General features: G+C 37.1%; 1 protein-coding gene across 1 annotated transcript; it reads right to left on the reverse strand.

Annotated features, from left to right (window-relative positions):
- Positions 1–1,377: 1,377 nt before the first annotated feature.
- Positions 1,378–17,707, reverse strand: slc17a6b (solute carrier family 17 member 6b). Its single transcript, XM_048184432.1, has 12 exons — positions 16,941–17,707; positions 15,253–15,508; positions 14,583–14,701; positions 12,413–12,527; positions 11,874–11,961; positions 11,458–11,544; positions 10,954–11,096; positions 6,291–6,440; positions 5,561–5,693; positions 5,238–5,348; positions 4,315–4,442; positions 1,378–3,985 (listed from the first exon to the last, which is right to left on the reverse strand). Exons 1-12 carry the CDS (start codon positions 17,024–17,026, stop codon positions 3,644–3,646), a joined length of 1,758 nt encoding a protein of 585 aa, XP_048040389.1. The 5' UTR covers positions 17,027–17,707; the 3' UTR covers positions 1,378–3,643.
- Positions 17,708–18,443: the final 736 nt, after the last annotated feature.

The raw sequence follows: 18,443 nt of genomic DNA on the forward strand, positions 1-18,443 counted from the left end.
GGACCTTGAAAGTGGTGGTTATATTGCTGTCTATGGACGAGTCATATATTTCATCAAAAATTTCTTAATTTGTGTTCCAAAAATGAACAAAGGTCTTACGGGTTTGGACCAACATGAGGGTGAGTAATTAATGACAGAATTTTCATTTTTGGGTGAACTAACCCTTTAAAGTCTCCAAATAGTAACGTGTGCATCTTTGTTTGTGGCCTTTGAACAAAACCTCACTCAGAGCAATTACACGTCCACACTCAATTGACAAGCTTTCAATTACGTTCACCCGAGTGTGAACGCATTTCTTCAGTCAATCTGATAATGTAAATCAGCTGCTGAAGGAAAGGTTATCCAATTAGTAACTGACTTACACAATGTAACAGAGAGAAAGGGTAAAGCTGGACGTAGTCCAGACTGTGACGGTTTCCTACAGCTAGACTGTAGCTTGACTTTGACTGCTGTAGTGAATGCACAGAGCCACTGGGCTGTGTTCCAGGCTGTGGAGGATGTTTGTGACATCTGAAACTCGTAACTCGTACAAAAATCCTTTTTTCCTTTGCTGTATACTCCAATATAATAGCCAAATAATTATCTCCCGATGGTTTGTATAGATAGATAGTTAGATAGATAACGCTGAGACATAAAAATACTGCTAAGGTCACAACCTCTAAAGCTAGTGGGAAGGACATTTTCTGGCCGTGTCTGGCAGGCGAGTGTCTCATTTGCACCTCTCTTACTGTGTGATGTTCTGCAGGGATGCGGATGTGTCAGAATCAGAGGACTGTGGATTTTCATCTATCTGAAAGTACTGGCATAGGCTCAAACAGACTTAGACTGTCCATATAACCAAATCGACCATACTTTTGTAAAAGATCAAATGTTTGAGGGAAATTTGCAGGCACTGGATGCTAAAAAAAATTCTAAACTTAGTTAATAATACCATTCAAAATATTCATTAAAAAAAATTTTTTTTCTTTTTTTTTTTGCCAACGATACACAATACTGTATCTGAGGGCAGTAGGTTTCCTGCATGAGTGATGTTGATGAGTCTGAGTCTGAACACATCCTCTAAACAGCTTCTAAGTGCAGCCCCTCCTTCCTGCCTCCATTAGGAGGTTTGTGTGGTCAATAGGTTTTGCTAATCTCGAGGGGCACTTATATTGATTTTACTAGAGCAGGGAAAGGACACAGATGCTATATGACTGACAGATAACCAATGTTGGGGCTAAAAACTTGGATATGATTTACCAACATGCAGACATGTAACAGTTGGACAAAATACATTGTGCTTGACGACTGTAATCAGACACCAACATACTGGCAGTAAATTTTCCATAATTTGGCCTGCAAAGCTTAATAGAGTCACAGTAAAAGAACACAGGCGAGTACAATTTTGTTATAATTTTATATAAAAAAGGCTATATAGAGCATTTTAATTTCACATCAACAAACCTCTCCATTTACAGTAAGACAGCAAAAGGAAGCCATATATTCACACTTCACTCATAGGCAGGAAACAAGAATAAGGTACCTCAACATCATCAGGCAAATTACTGTCATTTTTGAAGATATTTGAATACCTTTACACACAATCCTGGTGTCACTGAATATTGTAACAGTAATGGGAAAATGCAAGGAGAAAAGAGGGAAGAGGGGAGCAAGGAAGCGCTTCTCTAGCCACAGACAAAACACAGACCAGAAACAATGGGGAAGGACAAAAAGAGAGGATTAACGTAAAAGATACCCGACAACAACATACTCTCAAAAAGCAACCACTGGCAACCATACAGGACGACTACAGAGGTGCGGCCACCTGCGGGAGCTGAGGACCCGGTAAAAGTTTCACACGGGAAGCAGCTGCAGGTGACACTTAAGAATCATTCTCTTCTGGTGAGTGGGTCCAGCACACAAACTCTTCACAGTAAAGAGAGTTGCACTGGACTCTTACTAAATCTAAATATATTTTCATATATATATATATATATTTATATACTTTAACAGTAAGTAATTGTTTAATCTTTTCTTTTCTTTTTTTTAATTGTCATCACAAAACATTTAAACCAAAATGATTACAGTTAAATGTGCTAACGTGTTTCATATTTTTGGATGAAGTGACTGTTAAGTAACTGTTACCATGGCTTTATTGCTTTGTACATTGAATATGGTTATTACCTGCTGCTAGGACTATATCAGCCCTTACACAGGTTCTCCCTTGTTTTCCCAATGGACACTTTTTACCCCCATCCCAGCTAAAATCCCACACTACAGGTTACCTTTGGTTAATTGTGCAAAGAAATGGACATATCAGTAACAGTTTAGTGAAGTAAAAGAACATAGTTATAGTAAAATAATAATAAAAAGACAAAATTTATAAAAACAAAAACAATTTTATCCCATGCATAACTAACAATCACAGATGTCAAAATGGCATGGAGTTAAAAGAATGGAATTTAAAGAGTCTGTAGCTTTGACACTCTGTGCTTTTGCTTTTTGTTGCTCTTGCGATAATGTTCCCAGGCATTTCCAATTATCTAAAATCGAACCCCTTCCCAAGTTTCATCTATTACATCAAACACCAAATTCAACAGCACCATCCGATTGAAACAACCTGCTAAGCTTGAGAAACATTTTTTTTGTTGCTTTTATGTTATCATCTAATAAAAACTGTGCTTTTTTATCTGCAGTGTCAAAGACCAAAGTCCTCTTTAATCTCTCAGAAACACGACATATACGATGGACAAGTAACACATCATCATGAGTTATAAACAAACTCGCTTTGTTGTGCTGTTCAAATGACATTGTACAGCTCTCTCAGTGCAATCAGAAAAAAAAAAAGACAGTGGAAACCAGTTGCTTGGTTGGAATTCTCTACAGCAGTATTTCTCCATTGATGACTCCAGACAGGTTCATTATCTGAGCCTCAGTTCTGGAAGCCAGTTGCCGGACTAACTCTAAAGGCTTCTCTATTTTGCAAAGGCTCAGAATAATGAGGTGAAAAATGTGTGATTGCACTTGAAATGAAGTTTCTCTTTTTTAATACGTAGAACATTTAAAGTTAACCAATTTTGATATGTAATATCTCCTTTGTATAATTGACACATTTAAATCCATATTTAAATGTAAGATTTGTTCATTTAAATTTGTGCAAACAACCAACAATTTTTAGGGTTTTGTACATGTTAATCGATAAACTCACAGACACTACAAAATCTACAGTGTGGGCATATATTTTTTATACTGTGCTGTATGTAGAGCGGCTCAAAAAGTATCTGGATGTTTAAGTCATAGTTAAAATGTATAAATGTCATTACATTAGATTTTTTTTTTAAAGCTAAACATCTTACAAAAACAAGTTTGTTAGGTTGATGATATAACGATATATCATATACATTATTTATATGTAACTACATACATATACATTTTTTTTCTTTTCAAAATGAAGACACTTCAAATGGACACTTCATACATCCACTAAAGAAAAGCTGATTTGCTGCAGATTGCACTTGGTTTGATATCTTGTTATTTAATGCAATGGAATTTATACGTTTTTCAACTGTGACTTGTGTCCAAGTGTATCCAAATCCTTTTTTTGTGCCACTGTATGTTTATGTGTGCATCAGACTGTGTGTGTGATAGTGTGTATTTGCAAGGTCTAAGAGTAATCCCCACCCTGCCTGTATCCATAACCCTCTTCTTCCACACCATCCTGTACAAACACCTCTCGTTTATCCCATCCTTCTGCCCATCCTCCGTTCAACTGCGTGGTGGCACCGTAGGTCTTGGCTGGACCTCCCAGGGCACCGTAGCTCTGGGTGATGTCCCCCGTTTCCTCAGCCAGCTCATCTTCATCAATGAAACCACACTTCTCGTCACTGGTCAGCTCCGGATCTGCCCACGGCTGCTTCTCCCCCGAGGCGAAGATGCCATAGAAGATTACACCACCATAATGCACCAGGGAAGCGATAAGGAACACATACTGCCACTCTTCTCGGGTCTGAAAGGATAAAAGAGTTGTCAGGAATTCATTGACGTAAAGAAACTCACAAGAATAACACATGAAATAAACATGCAGGAGCACTTTTGACAATCAGTAGGGAGAGAGATCTAAAAATTTGTCATACAAAACCTTTTAAAATCACAATATAATGTATATTTCATATACATAATAGAAACAAATCAAGATAACAAATATGCTGTGCTGCTCAAACCACTTAAGTGTTCTTCTTATAGCAACATCAGCCATTCAAGGCATTATCCATCCAGTCCAAACATACAGCACTAGAATTCAAATGAAAAAATCCTGACAATTCAAAGTGGTCTTACCTTGTGTTTGGTCATGGCACCCACTATAAGAGGACACACCATTCCTGACAGAGTTCCCACTCCATTAGAGATTCCCATGAGGATACTGGCATAGCGAGGAGCGATGTCTAAATGATTGACATTAAAACCTGATGGAAAATAGAGGTTTACATTTTATTAACATCTGACAATTGTGACAAGTTTTGGCACTGCATTAATTACAACAAACCAGGGATATTATCATTAAAACTAAAACCATTAAAAATATTTTCATTACATTAAACAAACATTAACTGAAATAAAATAAAATATAAAAAAACATTAACTTTATCTCAGCTAGTTTCCAACATTTCTCATTTTCGTGAAGTTGAAGTATAAAATAACTAAAACTAAAATCTAAGACTTAATAAAATTATATAGACTGATCTTATTCAAAATATGAACACAAACTATAATAGTATATCAGTGATACTAAAATAACACTGCAACAAACAACATTACAGAATAACATTTTCAAACACTACGTTCCTGTTCTGTACTGTTCTGCATCAAGAGTGCACATTTTATTTCAGTATCTCTAACATGATGTTGGATATTCAGACTAAAAATAGAAAGAGCAGCCATCTTGTAGAGCAGAGATGTCTCTAGCTCCTCCCTCACTGAGAGCTCTGTCTGGATGTGCTGCTTGTAAGGCTGCTCTCAGGGGACAGTGTGTATGAATTATTTAAAAAGTCCAGCAGAACGATTTATTCCTTCCTAGCTGCAGTGGAGGAAGAGCGTGTTTGAGTGATAAAAGGAGAACAAGGTATTTTGTTAAATAAGGCTGTTCCCTGGCTGTGTATGGTTGCTTTTTATTGCTGCTTTTTCTGGTCATTGTTGTTAATAAACGGCAGGTTTGCAAGGCAAAATATTAAATCAGAAATATTGTTTCCCCAAAGACTTGCCTGATATTGCAAATCCACTGAAGCCGACAGCCAACACAAGGAATGAAATGGCCATCCCTTTACTGTGAGAGTAACCAACAACCAATAATAGAGTGGCCTCCATACCAAAGCCTGTCAAAGGTAAAAACATGTGGATGATCAATTCACTAAGCTAAAATGGACAAATATACAACAATAAAAATATATTTAGTGGATATACTGAAAAAAGTGTGAATATTTAGGTTGATGAAAAAATCTCATTTAGTTCATATGGATTTAACCAAAATTGAGCCATGGAGGAGCTGTATGGCTCTGTGTGTGCTCCTGCAATAGGCTCCACTCACCTCCGCAGTTCATGATCTTCCGAACTGTGGTAGTTGACAGGATGTTTTTGCTGCGAAGGTAATCAGCTATCTGTCCCCCAATGGGTACTATAATGGTCATCACCAGATGGGGCAGGGCTGACAGCATGCCAACCTGAATAAGACAGCAGCCGTCAGGCTCAGAAGCATCTTATTGAAAACACACTACAGAATGAAAGCATTGACCAATGTTTTTCATTTAATAGAGAGAAAAGTCCAAAGTCTCATATAAAATAAAATTTAAATTTACATGGTCACAACCATTATGAAGCATTTATAGGAAATACTGGATAAACGTGATAAAAATAAATTGACATAATATTACTGTAATATGCAAGGCATCACTATTAAATAGTATGTTAATTCTATAACTAGATGTAAAGACATGATTGCAGGTTTAACTGTAGGAAGTGAGGAAACAAGAGCAAAATAAGATGCAAGCACAGACTTAAATCACCAATAAATGATTAATGAATAATTCATCATGAACTATTCACAATGAATTATTCATCAACCTATTTTAGACCTTAGGGAATGACAAAGGTCACCCATTTACTGATGCACACTGGAATTATAGACAAAAATCTTATGCAACTTAGACACTAAGGCTAGCCATTTTGACCCAATTGCTGATTAAATAATTGTTCATTTTTTAATCAGTCATGCAGTTTGTATAAAACAAATACCAATTTAAAAGGTAAACTGAAATTACCTTGCTAATCTCAAAGCCAAACACCTCCTCGAAGTATGCAGGTTGGCTGATGAGCAGCAAGTAGAAGGTCCAACTCCTGCAGAAGTTGGCCACAATGATTGCATAGACAGGCATGGATGTGAAAAATTTCTTCCAAGGTGTCTTGTATTTCTGTGGGAGAAATTAGTATTGCAGCACATGGAGTGAAGTGTTACAATAAAACCCATACTGCTAATGATTTTATCTGTCATGTCTTGATGCTGCAAGCATTAATCAACATTTCTGATTCTTGATGTTCTCAGGGAGTGCATTGCATTTACACCAAAGTCAAAGAAATCAAAATAGCTGACTGAAATTTTATAGAATCAAAACAACTGATGTGCAAAACTTCTCTGATATGTCTTTGTTGGTACTTTAAACTTTTAATTATTTAATTAGATGTCTTCATATGATGACAAAATCACTTTTTAGTGACCTGTAGTGACACTAAATATCTCAGCCTCTAAAATCTTAAAATCCACAATAGATTTGCAAAATAAGTTTATACGTAAAAAGCATAATTTTTTGGTGGCCACACTTTTATTTCCTCATTGTTTTCAACACATCCTTGACTTAAAGTGCCCCTATTATGCTTTTTCGAATATTACCTTTCATGCAATGTGTACTGTATCTGTCTGTGAATGTAAATGATCTGCAAAGTTGTGAAGATAAATAAAGTTATAGAAAGAATTGACTCTGAACAGCCTAAACGAGTCATCAGAAATTCAAATCCATGTTCTACATTGTCTGCCTGAGAACAACTTGACTCGGCCTCAAACACTGTAGCTTTTTCGTATGGTTCGTGAGTTCACACTTACATATAATTAAGTAGAGTAAAGGTTATGCGTATTTGGCGTGCTGTCCGGGGGGAGGGCTCCAGAGGTAAGTCTGCTGTATATATACCTCTTATCGCTAATTGAGTTGATTAACTGAATTCTCTCCACTCGTGTTAATTAGGATAATTATCTGAATGTGCTCCTCCCAAACTTTATTAATAAAAAATAATTTAACATCATGTCGAGAAGACACTGTCCTACTCTGTGAAAGTAAATTTGTTTTATTTTCACTTCTGAATGATGAGGCTGTGAAGAATCAGTGGTTAATAGGGGTGTGACGAGACCAGTATCTCACGAGACGAGACGAGACTCGAGATTGAGTTCACGAGACGAGACAAGATGGCGAAATACATGACTAGAAAAAATATTCTGCAGGTGTATTTGAAATGTTTTAACTAATCATTTTGTAATGAATGTCAATTCAGTTCTACTTTCTGAGACTGAATTATCATATGCAGTAAAAGACAACAATACTCAAGTAATGTTAAAGGTTTTGCCACTAACTCAACTGACTGACTTCTCTTCTGTATGATTTCAGTCTCTTCAGATCTTACTGTACATGAATTATGAGCTTCTACAGCTTTTGACCTCCTAACTGAACTCCTCTCCACAATCTGATCACAGAAATAAAAACAGTATAAATAAAAATTGTAACACTTTACAATAAGGTCTCATTTATTAACATTAATGTATTAACCAACATCAACTAACAACAAGCAATATATTTGCTACAGTATTTATTAATCTTTGTTAGTTGATAAAAATAGTAATTCATTGTTAGTTCATGATAGTTCACAGTGCATTAACTAATGTTAACAAATGAAACCTTATTGTTTGTACTAGTAAATAATAAGAAGAGAAAACTGTTATTCATTTTTATGGTAACACTTTACAATAAGTGCAACCATAATCGCACTCTCTCAATATTCAAAGATCAAATAAGACCACATTTTTCTTTGATACAGAGCTGAGAGATGGTTACAACTACACTGCCCAGCCTAAAATAGCTTTCATATTGAGAGATAACTTATCTGTATTCATCAGTGAGCCGCTTTCAAAATGCGGGGTATTGAAATCACGTTTGAATGCGCGCGCGCGTTTACTTTCACTTTTAAACGGTCGCGCGTACTCTGTAAATGTGGAGCGGCGGCGACCGTTATCCAACTGAATTAAATGTTTTTTTTTTATTTAAATACAAAGCAAAAAGACAGTGGAGGCAAAATGTAAACGTAGCGGTGGCATATTCTTTCCTAATCATCCTAACACTCTGTCATGGCAACATCACGAGACTACTTTTCGCCTCGACGAGAAATCTCGTCACAGTTTAGTCTCGCGAGATCTCGTGCCACGAGATCTCGTCACACCCCTAGTGGTTAAAATTAATTTTTTCAACGATACCACAGCAGTACAATCCCAATCTTTTGTTGTGTTCTCGTCATTTTACTGTCAACTGTTTCTTAAATTTCGGCGAGTTCAATGTGGGATTTGTAAAACACTTGCTCTTGAAAGATGGGTCAGTACCCAGTTTGGACCAGCTTGCTCTTTGCTGTCCATACATTGTATACAATCCAACATGGCTCCGGAGCTGTAATTCAGTATGCGCTGTACATTGTAGACCAATCACAACAGATTGGGCCATCTGACCAATAAGAGTATAGTAGGCTCATGGGTTTAGAGAGACTGAATATTCAAACTACTTCGAATGAATCTTTCAAAAGAATCTTTGGGAAATTAGGTGATTTAAATGTATAATAAGAGAAAACTTTGCATGCATGTAGGGGAATCCCAAAGCAATATTAAGAACCTTAAAAATGGCATAATAGGGGCACTTTGAAGTTCAGCTATTATGCTTTTTCAAATATTACTTTTCATGCAGTGTGTGTAATATAGCTGTTTGTGAATGTAAAAGGTCTGCAAAGTTTGAAAGATCAAAGTGCACAACAAATAGTTATTGTGTCTTGAAAGAAAATGTGACCGAAGTCAAAATGAGTTATCACCAATTCCAGTCTCACTTCCGTAACATATCTACGTAGGTTTGTAACAAATTTGCATAACACCAGCCTATGGTCTTCACTGCCGCGAACAGTGTCTACTTAGTACTTTGTAACAACATGTGGTGTTGTCAACGTGACTAGAAGATGCTGTTTTCTGCACTGAAAATCCACATTGCATGTACTTCTAATGGATGAGGACCTGTGCTGGAATTGATACGGTAAAACCGACACCATTGTTACGGTTCATGTATACAAGAGCTGAGGTAGTTTCTGGAGCTAAATTTCAGATATGGTAATAGACGTTTAGTTTCCGACACTCACTGTAAGCGGTAGACCAATCACAATAAACTGGGCCGTCTGACCAATCAGAGCAGAAAAAGCTCTTGTAAAGGAGCAGTTAAGAGAGACTGAATCCTTTATCGAGCCATTTCAAACACTGTGAAAAAAGAGGTGATGTGCAAATGTAATGTATATTATGAGAAAATTAAACTGGTTTTGACCTTGGATGCATGTAAAGCTATTGTAGGAGACCTTAAATAAAATTAGAAACCTTTAAAATAGCATAATAGGAGCACTTTAAATAGTTTTATGGTTCCATTTACCCTCTATCAAATTGCAAATCACTCAAAACCAGTTTTTAAAAAATCCCAGTAAAATTTACGGTAAAAAACCGGCAGCTGTGGTTGCCAGAACTTTACCGTAAAAAATACAGTAGCAACGTAAAAAAAATCTGTTAAATTTACGGTAAAATAACATATTTCATTAACTGATATAATGTTAATTTACCAACCTAATGAAGTACTAATATCTGTTTTGTAGTCAGTCACCAAACACAGTGGTGATAAGAGTCACATGATGAATCAAAGTTCATCACAAGCAGCTTTTCCACAAGCTGAGGAGGACAATACTAATATATAGAAGGTGCACAGAGTGTCATTCACACACACACTAAACACCATCATGGTAACATGCATGAAATTTTAAAAATGCAATAAACATTAATTTAACAACATTAGATGTAACATAAAACCATAATGTACATAACTGATTAGAAAAATGAGAAAAACTAAGAAGAAACAGAGTTATTTCAACGAAAATATATCAAATGTGAAGTGTCAAGCAGGGAATTGTGGGAATGTCAATTTACGTTTTTTCACTGTAAATTTTACAATGAATTGTTATTTTTCACTTCCAAAAACGGTGAATTTAACGGTATTTTACCGTAAAATTACATTAAATGTACTGTTAGATCTATTACAGTTATTCACCGTATATAGTACGGAAACTTTCTGTAAACCAATAGACAGTTTTTCACCGCAGCATTTTTACAGTCTTTTACTGTTAAAATCATGGTCATTTTTTACAGTGTACAGCAATGTCATAATTTGCTTGTCTCAGCTTGTCTCAGCTCTCTCCATCAAAGCTCCCAATCTTAAGGAAGATCAGAATCTTTGTGTTAATTTTAGTCTGATGTCAAGTGAAATGGACAATGCCATATCATTATGCTCTTTACTGTTAAACTCTAAAATCTTTCAAAGCACAACCATAATATGTGAATTAGATTTGTGTCAAGCAACAAATGAGTATTAGAATTACAGATCATTATAGAGTGGTGCTTAATTATAGGTTTGCATGAGAGGGGATGTTATTCCATTAGTCAAGCCGTCTCTTCTTAAAAAGAGGACTTGAATCATTCAGTCAAGCATTTTGTGCTGTGATATTTTCTTCTGAGCCATCCAACTCCACAATATCCCTGAGATAACCCTGCCTATCCAGCCAGACGTTTGGAGTACGATTATGTTTGGGGTCACTCACTTCTGCAGGACCTAGCAGCTTAGCGCTCTCTCCGATGCTCTCCTCAATGAAGCAGCGTTCTTCAGCACTGATGGTGGGATGTACGGCTGGGCTCTCATATGACACCAAGATCCAAAACATATACCAGAATATCCCAAAACACCCTAAAGAGAAACAAACAATTCTTAGATGCTGATCTTAAAAGACAACATCATAAAATTATGCCAGATAAGAAGCGGACAGGAAGATCAGCTGACTGAAAACTCCTCATATAACTAAATTACAGTTCATTGCTTTCCAGACAGAGTGTACTAATTCTTGGCAGAGGGACAGGCAGATTCAGTGTCAGCACAGAGGATAGACACATGGCAGCATCAGAGGAAAAATCAATACTCAGCATCAGTGAGTTAATCCATACTACACTTACTAAAATACACTCATCAAGACCGTTAAGCACACTCATACAATGATGCTTTACACTATAACCATGGCTCATACATCATTGTGCACACAAACCACTCGTACCATAGACATAGAAAACAGATGACCAGCCAGTGTACTGCACCAGGATCCCAGCTAGAGGCATGGCAATGACAGCTCCAGCATAGGAACCTACAGAACGAGAGAGGAAGAGAGCCATGGGAGAACTCAAAAAACTCTGAAATAAATTGTCTTTAAACAAAGAAACAAAAAAGCTTTCTGAATGTACTTTCAACTGCTGAATATATGCATTAAAACAACACAGGAAAGTACAGTTCATGCATAAATAATGTTTCCTAGAGTTCTTGAGGATAAACAACAAATGTATATTTAAATTTTAACATGCACACAATAATGAGGTGCCAAGATAGCAACTAAACAAAATATGATGACGCATGGTTTTCTTTAGTGTCCACTGACTAATCTATATTTGTTTTAAAGAGAATAAAGATGGAAATTACCACAGAAAGAGGTTGTGGCTAGACGGCTTCTTTCCAGTGGAGGGGCCCATTTACTCCAGATCCCATGACAGGCTGGGTAGGTCACACCCTAGGGAACAATAATACTACACATCAGTTTTATATCACAAAGAAATTTGCTTAGACAGATTTTCAAATTATAAAAATGTTACATCACATAATTCTATTTAAATTCATATTAATATTCCATTGGTTATAAATAAAAGGTAAATAATAATATATACATTGTTGCCAAGATGGAAGTATAGGCACATGTGCCTCTAGATCAATACAGCTGTGCTAAAGACAAAGCCTGGGTTATAATTCTCTATATCCTCAGGCCATAACTGATTGTTGCAGGACTGTGGACTTTCTCTAGTAAGGATTTCCACAAATGGCACAAATAGAAAATTATCCACCACATTATGTAAGTGTCCACATTTTAGATATGAATACCTATAGAGGGTTATGATAGGCCTATTAGATCGTTATTAGCAAACAAGCGATTAAAATCAAATGAGAGAAAAATCGTATTTTCTTACCTCTACAAGCCCTTGTAATATCCTGACGAATATGACGCAACCATAGTGAGCACGTGCAGCTGTGGGGATGAACATATTCAGTGTGGACGTGAGGAAAATGGCTGCGCCAAATACCCTGAATAACAGATGGAAACATGTTTTCATTATAGAATGAAAAAAACATAATTCTTTTATTTTTAGGCTACATTATTTCTCGTTTTTAAGGCTGATCTATTCAGCTACGTGCAATTCATATCTTCTTTCTGCGTTCTGTTCTTTATTAATTGTAAAAATGAAAAAAAGAAAAAACAGGGATATTGGTCGCGCGGGGTGATGCCAGCACCTACGGCAGCAGAAGAAATAAGGGCTTCCATTTATTTCCAATTTTCCTGACGTCTTGTAGCGCTCGAGACCCTCTCACCTCTCTCCCACCGGCACTCGCTAATCGGATTGAGGGAGTTCTCCTGCACGAGACTCGCTGATTCTATTAGATCTCAATCTCGTCAACCATTATGAACTGAGAACTGTTGTATAATTTCAGCAACGACAGTTATGTCAAAGATTTGACGTACTGAGTTAATAACTATAATTGCACAGCATTTTAATTTGTAGATTCTTGGTTTAAAAAAAAAAAAAAAGGTTCGTTCACTGTTAGCCAATCATCAAACATAGATGTTTTAGTGAAAACACATTGCGTCCAATGTTCAAAATATTTCCAGGTACCGAGATGGCAGTATTATTTTTGATAAATTGTTGTGTGATATATGAGGCACGGCCAAACCCTCTGGCAACATGTCCGAGGCTGGTTGCCATGCCCCCCTCATTGAGCAGATTAGACACGGTTTCCCCCGGGATCTCATTAACAGGTGGAGAATGCCCCACAGACCCGCTCCCACAGTCTAATCCTACAACTCACACGACGGGTCAGCGTTCAGTCTGCCACTCACGCAACACTGGAACACAAGCAGACTGATCAACCATAGCAATGAACTCTCCACCTCTCTGCCTGTCTGGAGCGTTGATTTATTTATTTGATTTCCTTTCACCTTGAAAGCTTGAATAAAAATAGTATTGCTAAGGTTTATATTATAATAATAAAATTACAGCACTGATTTATTAGCCTATTTTCCTTCTTTACAATTGACCATTGCCTTCAAATAAAAACGTTTTGAGACGTTTTCCAAAATAAAATGTTCGTATTAGAGATCTTTCTCCTTTCTTCGTTTTTCTATGACAAAATTGAATCAATATGCATTAAAATAAAGCATAAAATAAAGTTAGATATAAAATTTATGCAAATAATTTCACACTCAGTGCGTGTCATTTACAAGTCTTTAAACAATCAATCAGTCAATCAATCAATAAAACATAGGAGGTTGGGTTGAACTTGTGCTAAATTAGCTCCTCCCATCATCCTCTTCTTCTTCCAATGACAGGTACAGATTGAATAATAGGCTACACGGTAGTCACCACTATAGGCTTATAGCTAGTTCCTGTGTAGTCCTCAAACAAAATGAGAAACGCACCACGTTTCTCAAGCCAATCTTTGCAGCTCGGTTTTGCAAATGCAAATTCGATTCCATTGTTTAAATATTAGGTTTATTTTAAAATTTATATTTTTAATGTTTTATGACTAAAACTATCCAATAATTATTTTTCCTATTGCATTCAATAATGTTTAATAAATTTAAACGTCTCGACAAGAGAACGAAATTCCTTGTCAGGCAGTATAGGCTTTCGCACCGCTTTCGTGTTGGCTTGACAAACACCTGGAGATGCTGGCGACAGTTTCTACCTTCAGCGGAGGCAGAATCCTGATATATGCTTAAACTCTATGCGAACCTGCTGCTTTGAGACGACACCTATGACATAAGCTGCAATGATTTTAATGGCTTAGTTTAGGGACAAACATATGATCCATTTAAAACGTAATAATATAATTTATCAATAAAATAAAGTATAATTATAGAATATTTATTTTTGTAAACGTGTTAGCTAATAATTAATTATTAATGTTTTTTCGTTACCATTAGGCTTTTACCTTAGTAGGCCTATCTTATGTTCTATTGCAATGTGGAAAGTAGCCTAATATAAACCAAATGCGACTTTAAATGCAATCAATTACGGTAGATAATAATACGTCTAATGATAATAATAATCTGAATAAAATATTATATTTCTAATGATTTACCTGTTTGCCGCCAGTCTAGAGGAAATGTATCCTCCGGGAATTTGTGTCACAATATAACCCCAGAAAAACGAGCCATGAATCATTCCAACTATTTCCGGGTCCCAGTTGAACTTTGCCTTCTATGGGAGAGAAATAACAGAAAATATCAGGTTGCTAATCCTGTCTGCAAAAGGAGAGACAACTGAAAATGTGAATATCCTCATATGCGCGCGCGTTTCCACACACCTCTAATAACAGGTTAAAATATAGACATTCGTTATTTGTGAAAACATAAAACTTTTATTTTTGTAAACCCATAGCAAACAAAATATTTATTGATTATTGTGCACAAAAAATGAAATGACAAGAGCGAAGGATTAGTTTCCAGCTGAAGAGTTAATCAATTTGAGGCCGATATAACCAAGGTCAATTTTTTTGCATGAGTAGCCTACTTGTTTTCAATATTTTCCAGGCTAGTATGTGGGGCCTTTTTTTTCTAACAAACACAAATCATTATGCTTTTTGAATATTTCCTTTATTATATTTATTTTCCATAAATTGATTTCAGACGGAGACTGTGCATGTGTGTGTGTGTGTGTGTGTGTGTGTGTGTGTGTAAGCTGTTTGTGGGGGTGTCACTAAGCTGACGTGGACATACAGTATAAAATCCAAGCGTGCCACGCGCACAAACCTCTTTGATGACGATCTTTCCGTTCAGGTGAACGGTGCTGTTGTTCACCATGCTCACTATTGCCACGCCTAAGTTGCACCGAATACCGAAGGAGATGCAGAACCCGAGGCCGCTCATTATGGCGATGATGTAGCGGCGCGGAAGTCCAAAGCACGTGCAGTCGCACAAAGGTGGCTTTTTCTCGCTGGTCTGTGTAGGCCGTCCATCCTCGGTCAATTCAATGTTGTCGCCAGGTTTTTGCCTCCTTTCTAGCACTCTGCATATGTCAGAAGAAAACTGTCAGACTCCTTGTAGGACACTAACAGCAAAACGACTGATTCCGGAAGAACCAATTATTAGGAATTGTATCCACTCTTTTATTGAAGCAACAATCATCGTTATGTACAAACGAATCAAAATATTATTCATTTCATTTAATTTAGATATTCTCACTGGTAGGCCTACTCTAAACTGCACGGACAGATTTAGACAATAGTTATTAAAATGGCCTGCAGGAATAATTTGCATTATTTCTTTTTTTTTTCCCCCCACAGATATTTTTTTTAATGTAAACTCCATATAGGCTTCGTGTGCTGCTGTAAAGCGCACTGTACCGCATTGCAGCATTCCCTTCACCTTCACCTTATTTACATTCACACAGCTTAAGGTCCACTGATATTCACTAACACGATATTAATATTATTATAGGCTACCAGTGCCATAGGTATCCAAAAAGAGAGTTAGGTTACTTGCTTACATTTATTTACTATTATTTAATGAAAACACATAGGCTATTATGTGAAGATAGATTCAATAAATTAATGCGCAAAAATGTAGATTTATATTTTTTAAAGAAATAAAAAATGTCATACATTTCGATTCATGCATATGATTTCATTAGCACATGTGACGGAATTAAATGCATTTCATTTTGTAATATTTTGCACGTATAAACTGCATAAAATGCACATTAACTGCATTATGATTGTCAATTCAGTTTTTCAATTCCAGTAGACAAATAAAAGAAAATGTCCTAGTATTCTGGAAAATACTCAGAAACTACAAAAATTTCTATGCGTAAACGAAAAATGAAATATGAGGAGACGTGTGTATTAGAGGCAGTGATGGGGGAAAGGTAAAGAACAATTCGTTCATATGGTCGAGGCGGTTGATCTTTCATCCCCCCTTTTCATAGATTACAAAAAGTTTTTATTTTGAAGTTTTTATTTTTTAAAAGACACGCGCACAAAAAATACCACATTTCGAGGAGCAGCTCTAAATAATTATTTTCTCATATGATTTCAGTCGTGGTCTTTTTGCAGGTATTATGTGAATGAGAAGAAACACTCAAGGGGATTCTCTAATTGAACGATTACTATCCAGTCGAAAATGCATTTTAATAGCCGGATTACAGTGACAACCTTTAAAGATTAAAAAAACTTGCATGCTTCCATCCCCTCCTCCCAAGATTATGCAGAATTACATAATTTTATGCACGTCTCAGTGAGGCGTGACGCCAAAACCGACTGGGGAAACTCGTTATTGAACAGATCAAACTAGCAACAAATTCGTGATTTTCTGTTCAGTTATAGCTATAGTTAGAGTTTATATGTAGGCTATTTAGAGGCACAACACGCACATATGCAGGCCTATATTAGCCTATTATTATAAAATAACTAAATCAATTGGATAATGTTAAAATATCTTACTTGTACACGTGCCCCAGTGTCTTCCCCGCTAGTTGCTTCAGCCCCTCTTTGCTGGGCATAAAACCAGGCTCCCTCTGAGTCTCCATGTCCAAATGTGATAATCCCTCGTTTTTTCCCGGTAATGTTAAAGTACCATGTCACAGTGTGTGATGACAGAGCATACCGGACCGATACCCAGCGGATCAATGATTCAGTAAGACGGATGAGGAAAATTCACGACGGTGTTCACAGGGCGAAGAGAAAAATCCGCCTACACAAGAGAGATATCAGAAGTGGTCTGGCTCTGTCTACTCATAATTATAAACTCAAAAACTGCCCTGCGCGCGATAAGGGCACGCGATGCCATCTCAGATTTGAGTAAACAAATTAATGTTCGCTTCAAAACGAGTTGAAAAAACAAATAATAATAATAAAAAACGATGTATGATCAAATAAGAGGGAAAAGGAAAAACTGGTCCTGTTCCCTGTCAAAGTGCAAAGTGCAAAGTGACAGTTAAAGGAGGTGAAAAGCTTCCAGCACCAAGGTCAGCGACAGTCTCGCGTTCAGAGCGGCGCGAGCTCCCGCCGCCACTCCTTTGCCAACTAGCAGTGTGCTGTGCGCGAGGCGGATCACTCCCGTCAGAGTGCCAGCAGCGGTTCACCGCTTTGGGAGGGGTTAGAGAGGGCGGATAATGTAGCCTACACATTCCATTCACATTTTCTTTGATTTTGTCCTTAGATGCAGTGAATTATGTTCCACGTGCGGCAAATGATAGTTTTTCGAGGTGCATATGAAAGACACGTGACGTGACATTCGAAGTTTCTACATTTGTGCTTTATATACCTATTGCTTGTTTTCCATCAAAGGCCGTGCAAGCCTCCTGGGGGCGGTGCTATGGAAACCGAATGAGGGGTGTTTCCCCCCTCCAAGTGCGTGTGCTGGTGTGAAGGAAAGCGTATTAATAATTCACACATACATCGCAGTCCCACTCCCTCTCTCTGTTTCACTGTCCCCCACAGCAAAACATAAAAATTGCTATTGTCTGTACGAGTGCCAAATTCGTAGCCAATACAGATCATTTTGAATTTAAGTCTGTTTCTAATGACATTTAGAAAGACATTTTGATGTTACTTTGATAAAATCGTAATTATTATTTTGATATCCTGCTAAATCAGAGCTCTACGTAGGAAATTAACTGCGCTGCTGCGACACTGTGCGTTCTTGAAAGCGGCACACAACAGGTTGATGATGGCGCGCTAAGTGAGGCGCAGGCGCCATCTGGTGCTCATTTACCGTACTGCAGAGGACGAGTATGAGGTCTCTGCGGAACAAAAGCGGGCGTTTCTGTATTTGTGGGTGTTTTCAAACTGGTGGGTGTTTATATATCATGCAATGAAAATGATCCCCTTCACCCGACCCCACCCCTAAACCCTACCCACACTCTGACATGGGCAAATCAGGTAACGCTCTCAAAAACGCCCCTCTGTTTATGGCCTCGCCCATCAATCATTAATGTCCTACAG

This window comes from Megalobrama amblycephala, linkage group LG3 (genome assembly GCF_018812025.1).
Source record: "Megalobrama amblycephala isolate DHTTF-2021 linkage group LG3, ASM1881202v1, whole genome shotgun sequence".
Classification (NCBI taxonomy): domain Eukaryota; kingdom Metazoa; phylum Chordata; class Actinopteri; order Cypriniformes; family Xenocyprididae; genus Megalobrama; species Megalobrama amblycephala.

Excerpts from the sequence above, each read along its gene's own strand:
- slc17a6b (XM_048184432.1), bottom strand. The coding sequence starts at position 17,026 with ATGGAGACTCAGAGGGAGCCTGGTTTTATGCCCAGCAAAGAGGGGCTG. Across the intron at positions 14,702-15,252 it reads GAAAGATCGTCATCAAAGAG|AAGGCAAAGTTCAACTGGGA; the intron begins GTTTGTGCGCGT and ends TCTCTCCCATAG. Across the intron at positions 6,441-10,953 it reads AGCTGCTAGGTCCTGCAGAA|AAATACAAGACACCTTGGAA; the intron begins GTGAGTGACCCC and ends TTTCTCCCACAG.